General features: G+C 44.8%; 2 protein-coding genes across 30 annotated transcripts in view; both read right to left on the bottom strand.

Moving 5' to 3' along the window:
* GTF2E2 (general transcription factor IIE subunit 2) overlaps nt 1-2755 on the bottom strand; it is a 35177-nt gene extending 32422 nt beyond the window's left edge. For 11 of the 13 annotated variants that reach the window (XR_005932834.1, XR_005932835.1, XR_005932839.1 and 8 more), the window contains exons 1-2: nt 2599-2696; nt 1769-1935 (exon numbers count right to left, since the gene is read on the bottom strand). Coding sequence is in view for 8 of the 13 variants with exons in the window: in XM_030022743.2 (XP_029878603.1) it covers nt 1769-1931 (163 nt within the window). In the remaining 5 variants the exon portion in view is untranslated. Of the gene's footprint in view, nt 1-1768; nt 1936-2400; nt 2553-2598 lie in introns of those variants that run through there. The other 2 variants (XM_041124882.1, XM_030022750.2) reach the window with 2 other exon arrangements.
* A 210-nt stretch (nt 2756-2965) lies between these two features.
* Nucleotides 2966-12947, bottom strand: part of WRN (WRN RecQ like helicase) — a 48450-nt gene continuing 38468 nt past the window's right edge. For 13 of the 17 annotated variants that reach the window (XM_041124842.1, XM_041124840.1, XM_030022627.2 and 10 more), the window contains 8 exons: nt 12710-12822; nt 11658-11772; nt 10291-10416; nt 8319-8481; nt 7028-7242; nt 5520-5591; nt 4802-4966; nt 2966-3183 (listed from right to left, as the gene is read on the bottom strand). In XM_041124842.1, coding sequence (XP_040980776.1) covers nt 3061-3183; nt 4802-4966; nt 5520-5591; nt 7028-7242; nt 8319-8481; nt 10291-10416; nt 11658-11772; nt 12710-12822 — 1092 coding nt within the window. In that variant the 3' untranslated portion in view covers nt 2966-3060. Of the gene's footprint in view, nt 3184-4801; nt 4967-5519; nt 5592-7027; nt 7243-8318; nt 8482-10290; nt 10417-11657; nt 11839-12709; nt 12823-12947 lie in introns of those variants that run through there. The other 4 variants (XM_041124837.1, XM_041124848.1, XM_041124853.1 and 1 more) reach the window with 4 other exon arrangements.

The following is a 12947-nucleotide window of genomic DNA, read 5'->3' on the forward strand; positions in this document are numbered from 1 at the left end:
ACCTCCCCAAGACCCATCTCTGACACATGCATATCCTGACAGGTACCTAACAATCTGGTGATTCAGATAAAAAGCTGGTTTTGAGGCAAAGGACTTGGACTTTGCAGCATCACAGGGCAACTTGTGCTGCCTGTGGCTGCTTAACCTGTTCAGTTCATTGCCAGCCTGAACACTTGTTCTGAGCCGATTCCTAAGAACAAGAGGAAGAAAGTTGGCTCGCTCGCTCTCCATTATCTTTCTTCCATCCTTGCTGGTTCTGCAGTACTTAGTAAATACTCTCCAAGGGAAAATGAAAGTAGACTGAACTCATTCCACATAAAAGTGTTATAGAAACCCTGAAATCTTTCTGACGCTGTCTGGAATGAAGCCAGCAGCGTAAAAGTTAAAGCGTATTTTTTCAGAGCCACACGTTCCTATTTGTGTAAGCTAATCATTTGACAGCTGCAAAAGCACTTACAAAAATACCCAGCCCACAAAACCACAGAAAAGAAATTACTTTCTTTATCTACTTTGCCACTCGGCCACATATCTACTCAAATCCTCCAGATCAGACTCACGTTTGAACTGTCTGCCCTCTTCCTGCCTCCCCATCCCCCTTTCCCAGCAAACCGCTCTCACGCAGGATATGCAGTTTAGGATATTCCACGTAGAATTTTATTTTATTTGTGGCAAAGGGACCGATGGAAACCTGGCCTCCCTTGACTTATTTTAAAATGTCTGGCTAATAACTTTATTTGGTGCTCTGAGAACCTGGAGATACATAAGCAAACTCCGTACTCTTCCCCTCAGACAGAAAACGCTCTACTCCTCCCATCGTCCTTGACGCGCTTCTCTGTTGTTTTTAGCTCTGTTGTTTCTTTTGGAGTTTTGAAGACAGCCACACATGGTATTCAAAATAAGAGCATGCAACGAGTTTGTGCAACAGGGTATTTTGTGTTTTAGTAACTCCTGACATAAAATTTGACCTTTGCGAGTGCATCCGAGACCTGTCAGTGCTTTCAGAGAACTGAAAAGGCCCCCCAAGTTATGAGTCTCGCGTAGTAAAAGCAAACACAGAGCATGCCGCTGTGTGCACACAAATCCTCTCCCTGCTACTCCAGGTACTGCACTTTTCCTTTGCTCCCACTAATTTGGTGCTGCCTTATTAACCGCTTATTTGATATTGAGAAATGCATTATCAGTGCCATCATCCCAGAGAAATAACAAAACTCCTGACCAAAGCAGACAGAAATCTACAGAAGCCCTGGTGTTCATGAACAAAGATTAGGTCCCAGGTAAAACAAAAATGACTGCTAATCACAATAAGCTAGCCAGACAAGATGGAAGGTGCAAAATCCATCGCACGGATAGATAGCCTACGACCTACCGTTAACAAAATTAAGTTTTAGGCACTCTCTTACCAGAAAGACAGAGGAGGAAAAAAAAGAACAATACCACTGTTGCCGCTTGTCCTTGGGTCCAGCAAGCACTGAAATCCACAAATCAAAGCTCAGCTTCATCTGAAATAATATTTTGGCAGCAGCCATTACTCCAACCAACTAACAGCAAACAAGTCACAGGATGAGGCCTGACACGCATATGTGGTAGCAAAAGTGTTTTCTCCCATTGCACAAGTGAATTTCTTAACAAAAAGCAACAATTTAAGAAAAATAATGACAACAGCCACCAGCAAAATTCACAGATCGACTGATTCATACTAATAAACCGTAGCTTAGAGGCAGGTGGTAGAAAATACCAAACAGCTGTCAAACAGGAGACTTTCACCAACCTGCATTTTGTTTGGAGCTTGACGAGCCACCTTGTTCTACCTTTGCTTTCTTCTTTTTTGAAGAAGAGGAGTCAGAAGATGGCGCTGGACGTTTTTCTACTGCTGGTGTGGAGAGGGCACGCTTTTTGAATAGCTCTCGCTCCCTCAATAAGCTTGGATCCATAATTCTGTCACAAGAAGTAGGAGGAAAAAGGAAGAAAACGGTATTAGAGTCAATAAGATACTTAAGAGCAGAGAGATCTGTTTATGAAGTTGTTTATTTTTTGTTTGTACCCTTCTCTTCCATCGCATGGACTTTTAAGAAACTGACACGTCTGGGGATTTCAAGTGTCAGAACACCCCCCCACACACCCCAAAGAAGAATCCCAAGGTAGATAACGGGATTTCTGAACCATCCCTCAAATTCACATCCACCCGGGAAAGCGCCGGGGAAGCCTGCCGGCCCCACACCAAGGCCAAACGCCCGTCTGCCCGGCACCCGGCGTTAACGAAGAACTTCAAAGTCACCCACACCAGACAAAACTTGGGCAGCAAGCCCAACCGACCGGATCCACCGCCCGAAAACCACCGACCGGCAGCGACCCCGAAGGCGTCCGCCCCTCGCTGCTTCCCCCCCCCGCCCCTTTACCCACCTCCGCGGCAGAGCGGGACAGGGCGACGGGCCGGCGGCGGGCAAGGGCCTGGGGAAGCCGCCTCCCTCCTTCCCTTCCCTTCTTTCCCTCTCTCCACACCGGTCGGGCGGGCTCAGGGCTGACCGCCTTTCCCCCCCCCCCCCCCCACCCCCGCCGCCTCACGGCCCCGCCGCCCCGCGCGCTCGCCGCCTCCCTCACCTGCCCGCCGCAGCGCGAGGCGCAGGCCGAGCACCGCCCCCGCCTATTGGGCCATACCGCCTTCCCGGCAGCCTCCGCGCCGCCGTCACGCCCCGCCCCGGAAGTGGGGTGGCCGTTGCCGTGGCGACGAGCGGGTCGGCGGCCGATAAAGGCCGCAGGCGGAGCTGTCTGCAACACCGAGAGGGGGCGAGTTGTTTATGGTTTGTTTTTTGGTTTTTTTTTTGGTTGTTTTTTTTTTTTTTTTTTAATAAGACATTTTGTACAGTGAAAAAGTATAGACGTAGCGGAAGGACCGAGTCGCTGTCGCCTCACAGAAGAAAGAGAAGGGTGAGCTGCAGGAGGGAAGAGTAAAGCAGAAGCAGGCAAATTACAGCAGTAAAGGAGGACTCTGTTCAAAAAATACTCTGTATAGGGGGGAGGGAAAGTTAAAAAAAAAAAAAAAGAAAATCATCTTTTCTATATTCAACTAAAAATCCCTTTTCTGGTCTCTGCTTTAGATTTCTTCGTCTGGGTTATGGGTAGAACAGTCACCGCTGAGGTTCCAAACCATTCCGGCACCTTCCTCTTACAAGGGGGATGCGAGCTCTGGAAGAAGAGAACAAACATGTGGAAAAAGGCAAGCATTTACAAGCTGACTAATTTACATAGCTCTACTCCCCAACATCATGTGCAGCAGGAGACAGGAACTGTCTACATCATTAGTGGAAGGCTTATGTCTCCCTTAAATGCAAGACCTTGTTCAAGTAATTGAGAGACTAAAAATTAAGCTACAGCTGTGGGGAACAACCAAGGTTGGGAAACACTTGACCTGAAACAACAAAGTATGCCGGCGCATCTTTAAGCGGTATGCTGACCTTCAGGAATCAGTTTTAACCTACCCCCCCTCCCCAACCATCAGGTCAAGAAGTGCAGCTCCTCAGTGTGACTTGTGAAAGAATGCACCCCCCTGGCAGGGGATGAAAGTGGACGCCCCAAATAAATAACACATCAGCAGTACTAGCTACCTCCCCCAATTACTACTTGAGAAAACAGGACTGAAACACACAAATGCAGCACTACGTGCCTGCCACCAGCTGTGCAAGGCACCTTTTCTTCTGCTGGACTCAAGCAAGGCTTACGTCCCCCAAGGAGAGTCTGAACATAGGGCACTCTCCATGACTGCTGGGTGCATCTCTTGCACTGTGCTGGGAAGAGATACTATGGCAACACAAAGCCCTGAATTCCTGTAAAAGTTTAGAACTAGGAGATAAATGGGTTTCTGCTCATCCTTCAGCCACCGGTTTTTAAATAATGGAAGACCAATCTGTTGAAACGTTCATCTGAAGATGAACAAGACTGCTGGCAAGCTCCCTTTGGGAAAGACATCAGGCAGACCGATCTACAGCCAGGAGAGAGGCTGCTCCAGTGCGTGCATCAAGAGGTGTGCGCACAACACCAGGACTCCCAGCCCAAGCTGGGGTGAAGCAGGAAGGATGCAGAGACCAGGACACTGATCATGCTTTGTTCCCGTGTCACAACAAAGGGGCTTTACTTGCAACTCATGTTGTGGAAGCTCTCTGAAGCCATCACCCACAATCAAAAAAGATGTTACAACATGTTTAGTATTTGAAATAAGATAGCTGCTGTGCTATTTAGGAGTTATACCTACCTAACACTGACCAGACCATGAATAATGATTTGTCTGCATCATGTTTTACACTCACATCAATAACCAGCTTCAAACTGAAGCGAGTTGTACAGCAAGTAGTGCTGGTCAGAGCCACACGAGCTCCCTTTAGAAAAAAGACTGTATGTACGCTCATACAACTTGTGTTTATGTAAGCACCAGTGCAAAAATCCTTAAAATGATCAGCATGCTATGTCACACAACCTATACCTGAAGGAAGAAAGGGAGCCAAATGTCCTCTTAAAGTGCTGGAAGCATCTGCCACTAGATGGCTGACAAGATGTACTGGGGAAAAAAATTTCTGTCGCAGGCTGATACTGTGAGAGAGGTATATTCGGGCATAGCAAGGGCAGTAAAAGCAGCATGCTGTCACTGTATCAGGGATATTAACAAGAGAAGTTGACTGGCAATCCAGGCCAAGGTTTCAGGCGCAGTAAAGAACCCAGACAGAAACTGGGATTTTGGTTTGTTAAAGATCGACACCCAAATCACCAGGTCTGGGCTCTGCTCCTGGCACAGAGCTACAGGCAGTCTCACCTTTGGCTGAGAGTCAGCAAACAGTTCCTCCTCATCAGGATTGAGGACAGGCTGATTCCAGGAGGCCAGCGTGATGGGCTTCAGGTGGCCTGCTGCTGCTACTCCACCTGGCTGGCTGTCATCCACACTCTGTACAGCCTTTCCATATGACAGTAAGGAAGCTGACTGTTATACATATCACAGCATTAAAGCTTAAGTCTGCACAAACTAGACTGAATGCAAAGGCTGCGTTTTGGAGGGGTTTGGGGTTTGGTTTTTTTTTTTTGGAAGTAAATGAGTCTGTAATTGTAAACAGAGTTCCAACACCTCTGCTTAATAAGATCACTAGCTATTCTTTATCCATTTCACCACAATAAAATTTGAGCAAGTGAAGTGCATCCACTTCAAACACAAGGGAACTGGAACTTGTACTTGCGCTTTTTTCTTTTTGTAGTGCAGAAGAACACTTCCTCCATCCCCATAGCTCCGAGAACTTGAAATACCTGCTTCTGACTGGAAAGCGCTTTGTTTTCAAATGCATTTTTACAGCAAAGGTGTCAGTTACAAGTGGCATAGTGGTCACAGAGATACTAACTTCTAATTTCTATATAATGCCTGCTGGTCATAAGTGGGAGCAGCCAAGCTGAGATTTTTGGATCAACTACACATCTCTGTTAATGAGAGCATTGCTAATGGCAAGTCTACCTCATGCTCTATTACAGTAAGAACATCTGTTTACCGAAGCTGAAGGCACCGCTTGCAGATGGGTTTTCTCTGCTCCTTCTTTCAACGTTGGATTGATCAAATTACCCTGTAAAAACAGCAGTAATGTAAGGTTGTTAAAATCCAAGAACATTCATTAGCAGATTTAAAACCTGTTTGCTACAGGGAATTATTAGAAACAGCATATCTTCTGAAGGAGAAGTAAATGACAACTATTTGGATTAGCTTTTGAATTTGCAGTCTACTCATTTGTATAATATTAATTTGATTTCTAATAGCATGTCATTCCTGTTATTAGCTCCAGCAGCTAACAGTAGCAGAAAAAAAAAAAGTGTAATTAGAGCTCACACAATTGGACTGCCAGGAGGTCAACTTCAGGAAAAAGAAGGCTCAGACACAGATGTGGTAGAAACAAAACAGCGCTCAGGGATGCAAGAAAATCAATTTGACAAAATGGCAAGGCCTGAAAAATTGTTTGAGCCAGAGTTCAAGAAATAAACCCCAAACCCGGTAAGGAACAGACATGAAATCCTAGCACAGGCAGCAGAAGGATTTAGAGTTTGGAATTTCTTTTTACCATTCCCACCAGAAGCCACTCAGTGCAGGGTGGCCTTTTGTACAAGGTGCTGAACTGGGACTTGGGAGACACCAAGAGGCCAGCCGAGGGCTCAGAAGACTAGCCTGGCCTTTCTCAAACAGCAACAAAGAGCTCCTTATTTTCTGAGATTTCTCCCCAGTGAGTCAGACTTATGGCGTGACACTTCTCATCTACGTCCAGCAGTTTCAAGCAACAGAGGAACCCATGGAAGACTGTGAGACATTTCTGGCAGGCACTGCCTCTAGCTCTTTCACACTCGACTTTTCTGCTGTCTTAGAGCTTTCTGCATGGTAAGAGAATCACTTTTCCCACATGGGGTTGGTGATCAGGTACCAAATGCACAGAAGCAAGCCAAGGGCAGAACATGGACTTTGTGGCTATGAAGGATCCAGCCTGCCAAACGTTTCCATACTGAGGAGAACTTGGAATTTCAGCTTTTTCCTCCACTGCCCCGGCTACTGTAAATCTGGGATTTTATAGGGGACCTTTGGCATCTACACCCTGAAGGGCTGGACAACAGCAGAAATGGTTCATCCCTCCTCTCTGAGGCCACTATTAGGCTGCAGTGGTAGACCATCATGTGCCTGATCTTCCTGGGCTGCATGTCCAGGACTTGCTGTGGTAGAGATGAGCTGACAGTCCCACATGGGAACAGATCAACTCCAGTGACACATTTAACAGATCACAGCCGGGCAGCCCTCTTCCCAGGACAATACTTTGCAAGGGGAACCCTCTGGTTCGGCTCTGAGCATTGGTCTCGGAGGAGAGGGAGGCAGTCGTACTCAAAGCTGAGGGAACGATGGATTGTGAAGATGAGACACTAAGCACTACTGGAAACAGCAACAACATGAAAGGGCTTTTAGTCTGCTCCTACAAAGAGGAAACATGCTTTTCACAAAACCAGTTTTATACCTTCTTTTACTAACCTTTGTTTTACTCCACAAGGCATCTTCCCTGCTTGCTTGATCTGCTCCTGTTTTTTCCTGCTGCCCTTCTGACCACACCAACATCCTTTTGACGCCTGAGCCATCCTGAGACTTCTTTCTATCCTCTTTCTCCAATAATGCAATAGTCATCCTGATGAGATACAGTTCAATATTTGCAGGAACAAGTTTTCTAATTGCTTGAATTTTGGTGGTGTCTTGGAAAAAATATAAATACAATATTAATTGTTTTTTTCATCCTCTTGGCCCTTACTCAGCTTTCTTATGTTGTAAAACACATCAGTTGTCCCTCATTAAAGCATAGGATAGATTAAGGCATGGAAAAGACAAAAAATAAAACAACATGTGGGTTTGACTCATAAGAAAACAGATCATGAGCTCGTGGGATAAATCCCCACCTCATTTGTGCTCACACAAGCTTACTGTCCTCAAATTTAATCTAAAACATCAGAATCGTCTGCCTCTAACTCGCATGTCCTATCAAACATTTTCTCTTGAGAGGAAGGCTATTTTTAGCTCAGGCTGAAAAGCCTCTCTGCTTTCTTAAATATAGTGCCATGCCAGTTCTCCGTTCCAGTGTGGCACTAAATTTAAGAAAGCAATCTGAGAGTCTGTTTGAGCATGTAACCGCTGCTGAAAAGATGCATTAATCCACAATAGGACAAAACTAATGAAGCTAGCAAGTCAGGAAACTCTGCCAACCTAAGAAATTAAACTACTAGAGCAAAACTGAACTTTTAAATCACTCCGTCTCAGAACCACAAGTCTGTACATGGTTATCTTCAGCCTCTGAACTAGCCTGTGGCACCAAATGACAGTGTTAAGAGGAACAAATACTTTTCCTGCACTTCTCAGCCTCCTCCTCATAAAATAAGTATCTTGCAGAGAAGTTGCATTGGGGAAATCCTACAGCTCTTATTCAGCTTATTTTCTGTGGATGTCAATATTTACAGGAAGACTTTTGTCAGGCTGATGGTTTTTTACAATTAAGAATGATGCCTGAATCTTTTCCACAGCCCAACAATTGAGTGACAGGATTTGTAAAGGGCTACCCTCTTTCGCTCTTTAATGAATCACAGTTGCCTCCTTTACAACATAACCTTGAAAGGAGAGCAATGATCCTGGCATTGGCATGCTCTGCCTTGCCGCAGCCACGGGCCTTCCAGAAATGATGGGTTCTACCAAAAAAAAGCAGCTGATCTGTCAGGTTTTCATTCCCTTCACCTGTGTGCCACTGTCATGAGAAGCTTCAGGTAAGGGCTGCGATGCTCACCCGAGTTAATGGGAGGATTACGGATAACATCAGAAATTATCTGTTGAACTTCGGGAGTCAAACCTGCTCGCTCCAGGTTGACAGGGTAGCCAGCTTTCATCGCCTGGAACAGGTGAGTGCCAACCTCGGAAAGACGCAGAGATCTGCTCTCACTTATAGTCCTCTAGGGAAACAAAGGCAGAAGGAATTGAGATGGCAGAAGTGTCTGAAATACAACTGAAAGCCCAAAACCTGGCAACCTCCCATTCCCAAAAAGCAGTCAGGGGATAATAGCACACAGCAGTGCAACAAAGCTCCTCAAAACACTTCGTTACTCCTAGTATTTATCTCATTTCTTTTCCAGCTTGTAAAGAGCATTTTTCTCTTGAGGCTACTGCTTCTCAGCTCAAGTGCAACATCTCAGCTTGAACTTACTTCAGATGAAGAGAGATTCTACACAGGAAGGGTGCTGTGCGGCCACCACAAAGGCTCACTACAGCCTGCTTATAGCTCACGTCCCTTGTGTCACGACATGCACTGCCATCCTCCTTCCACCCTTCGGGAGCTGAATCCCAGCAATTTCTACCACAAAGGAAACAGATGCTCTCGCCTTACAGTTAAGTCTGAGTTATCAACCTCGCTCCCACTTCATAAGATTTCTGTGTCAAAGCTTCAGATATCTCCCGCTAAGTAGCTGTGAGGCACCTGACCTTCCAGTGGCCATTTGATTCATAGCATCTATGCAGAACATGAATAACAATGCCAAAACAAATTCCCCCTCATTTTCACATCTGTTAGATGAATTCTTCTCTTAAAACATTTCCCTTGAAGGAAAACATCTCAAACTTCATCTACCCAAACTTGAACTTTTCAAGGAGAGATTTCGAACTGGTTATTTGTCTTCCTCAAAAGAACAGGTTTCAAGCGTCTACCGTTTTCTCCTCAGACAATACACATACTGTGCATACAATCATCAGGATTAGTGGATACAGAGCATGAAGTTACCCACTAATAATTATACAACCGTTTCTTGTTAGTAAGTCCTTAGGTAAGGTACCCCTTTAAGTTAGGGACTATCTGACAAGGTTTACCCATACTCTTGGGAGGGGCAAAGCGAAACTCAAAGCAGCTTCAGTTTCCTACTGCAGAATTAAAAAGCAGTAAATAAAACTATATCAAAGCAGCTCACGAGGCTCATCTTCACAGGACACATGGCGTGATGCCAGTTTAAGCCACATGCCCTGCAGCACTTCAACAGCTTAGACATGACAAGTAACTTGTCCTCAACTTTTGTTCCTAACAGGAAACACACCTTTCTAAAATCTGAACTGGAAAGCCACGATAACACTTCGCACTTAGACTTCAGTTTCGCATTGAATCTCCCCACGAGCTTTGTTTCTTGAGATGCAAGTCTTACACATGGCTATGGCATAGGCAAAGGAATAGGTATTTGCTACCGAAACCAAGAACAGAGTTAGTGAAATATATCCCAAAGTTTTTTCATCTTAAAGATATGCCTATATACAGCCCTACGCTTGGTGTCCTTTCCAGCAGGCTTCTGGATCAGGAAGTTTTTCCTATATGCCCTTACTACTGTGAAGAGAAAAAAATACAGAAACAGGCAGAACTAACACCTGCAATAGAAAAGCAGGCTACATAACTGTACTGGAATAGGCCAATGACATAACAGCAACAATTCTGCCTGATGCCCTGCCAATCTGCGCAGGCATTGTAACGAGTAGGGAGCTGTATCTTACCTCACTGTATCCCACCTCACAGCCAGCCCAGTTTTTCATACTTTTACCAGTCCATAGAGATACAAGTTAGATGAGCTACCATTTGCCAGGAAAGATACCGCCTCAGTGTTTTAAAGCAACCCTACCCCAGCACTGGGCAGAGGATTTAAGAGAACTTGCAAATCCCCCTCCTCTAGACAAAGCATCCCTATCATTAGTTTTCAAAAAGGAAGGGACATTCATAGGGAAGAGCTTACCACAGAGAGATTTTTCTCTTGGAACAGGACATATGTGACATGCTCTGAGGGAGAGAGGGTTCTGGTACACTTCCAGGGAGATGCTTCTTTCTGATCTTTAGATCCAGACGTGGGGAATGTGTCGGTCTAAGTGACATAAAGAGGATTTAGAAGAATTACATCCCAGTGACAACCAATGGATCACCCTCCCATTACGTGAAGTTATCTGAAAAAGTAACACAAACAGAGTCATCCATTTCTACAGAGGTTGGTTTTGACACCAAGTCCATGTTTGGCAAAAAAAAAACAAAGCAAAGAGGGAATCCAGATGGACACCCACATAGTCCCATCTTAATAAAACAAGCATGGGATTGTCCAAGGGACTTGCCAAAAAAAAAAACCCCAAAAACCCCACGAAACCAACTACAACAATCATGTCCAGGTCAACAAGTTGTCAGGTGTTGCTCATTACACATAAAACTACTCCATCCGAACAAACTATGGTACTCTGTCTGCTGCTCAGTATGGGAAACTCCTCCAATTGTTCTGATCTTTTGCTCAACACAGTTTTCTTGGGAAAAAAAACCAAAACAAAACACACCAGGAATGCTTTTGGTCCCCCATTCCTAGATTGTAATAGCTTTCTGTGAAGCAGAAAAAAGATTCCACAGAGTCTTCTCAAGCATTACAGAGAAGTAGTATTGCCGCCCTACCTGCTTCTTAGACTAGATAAGCGCCTTTAACAGTAGATTTACATAGAAATTAAGATCCCCAAAGCAAAACCGCTTCATAGTTCCTCTAATCCTCTGCTCCATGGCCCCTCCCTAGTGGTGTCTCTCACCATAGTGACTGATGAGGAGCCACTCTACAGAAAGTCTCGGAGAAAAGAAAATCAACTGTGTAAGGAGAACCGACAGGAGTATTTCCAACTGCTGGAAATCTATGCTCTTCTGCCAGTCTCCTAAGAAGAAACTTAGAGGAAGCAAAGCCCTGCCCTCCAAGTCTACCAAGTCAATAAACCATGGTGAAGGAACATTTACTACACCTTCAGCCTCCAGCCCCAAATCACAATAACTAGCTGCAAGCTCTCAATAACATGGCACCTATCGGACACTCAGCCTGGCCAGATGGGTGACCTTTATAAGGTTGTCCTGGACTTTCAAGATGACCACACCAATCTGGAACATCAGCCAGGTCCCAATGTCATTGCCAAGCAGCACATTCAGATTTGGGAGGCCTATTTGTATGCAAGGCTACCAAGTTTCACTGCCGTGTTTGGATGGAATAGCTGTGACGAGAACAAACTCTGAATGAGAAATCTGACAGCTGCAGACCAAATTATGTCTTCAAGGCTCTTGCAAAGTAGCAGACACTTTAGTAACTCATACCTGCAAACCATTCACTTGGCAGAAGTCCATAATTTCAGCCAGGAGAGGGACCAACATGGTGGATTTTGCTTCAGATACACCATCAATTCTCTTCAGATTCTCAACATTCGTAGGCCTGGTTTAGGATAGATAGTAAAAGCCATGGAAACGTCCTATGCCAATGCTTTGAAACATCAAGTGTCTGTGAATGACACACATTTGGACTACAAATCTATTAGTCAAAACTTGAAAATGTTATTACTGTACCCTCATCGTCTCTGCAACTCATTAAGTTCACTGTTTGCACTTCTGAATCATGAAGCTTGACCACAGCAAAAACTTCAAGTTTGCTGGTTAATACTTTGGAGGATCAGTTTACTACATACATCTTTATTTGCTTTTACCTCCCAAGAGCACATAAGCCCAGAGCTCTTCCATGGAATAACAACATACACATTCCAAAAGCAGTGTTGTCTAATGCCTTTCAGCAGCTGGGGAAGGCACTTCAGATGCATTACCAACTGAGCTGCCCCACAATACCCTCTCATACAATGAGAAAAAAAGGCAAAGAATTGTTTCGCCTCCTTTAAGTAGTTGAGAGCAACGCTAAATTGTGCTTATTCTTTTACACTACAGAGCTACCCATGCAAGGTAAGGGACAGCTCCTGACCTGTAGCTGACCCTTAGCAGGATAACGGCATACTAAAATGATTAAAACACTTTGGAAAGAAACAGATGGAATGGTAAAGATTAGTAGAAAACATACACCTTCCTCCTCTGACTGGTCAACCTAACAGGAGGTTTGGACACAGACAGGCAAAGTTGTCACTCAGGTTTTTTTCTGGTTGGTTTTTTTTTTTTAATAGTAACTAGCATGAAGCAGCAAGTCTGATGCCAATAACTGTTTAACTTAAGCAGTCAGTGGCCTACAAGGGTATTAGAGCAAACGAAGGTCCTCAGGAAAAGAGCTGCTCCTCTACCAATGAGGCATATTCCCACATCAAAAGCAGAAAGGGGATTTGCGACTTGGCATGCAACCTTCTCAGTTTGTACAACATGCATGCTGGCTTTACCTGATTCGGGCCATCTCCACCAGGATCTTATTGGTTGCCAAGACAGCTGGAGGAATTACCTTCTCATTAGCTACCTTCTGCCTAGCAGTCAGCAACTTGCCATACAGAGCAGTCTGTGAAAAAGAGAGCCAAATTCTCATGAAGCAGCTCTAGCTCGTTCACGTAGGTATAATTCATATAAGACAAAAAGATATAACTTCTCTCATCTTTCCACTAATACACAGAAAACCTGCAATCC

The sequence above is a fragment of the Aquila chrysaetos genome, chromosome 1 (genome assembly GCF_900496995.4).
Source record: "Aquila chrysaetos chrysaetos chromosome 1, bAquChr1.4, whole genome shotgun sequence".
NCBI classification, from domain to species: Eukaryota; Metazoa; Chordata; class Aves; order Accipitriformes; family Accipitridae; genus Aquila; species Aquila chrysaetos.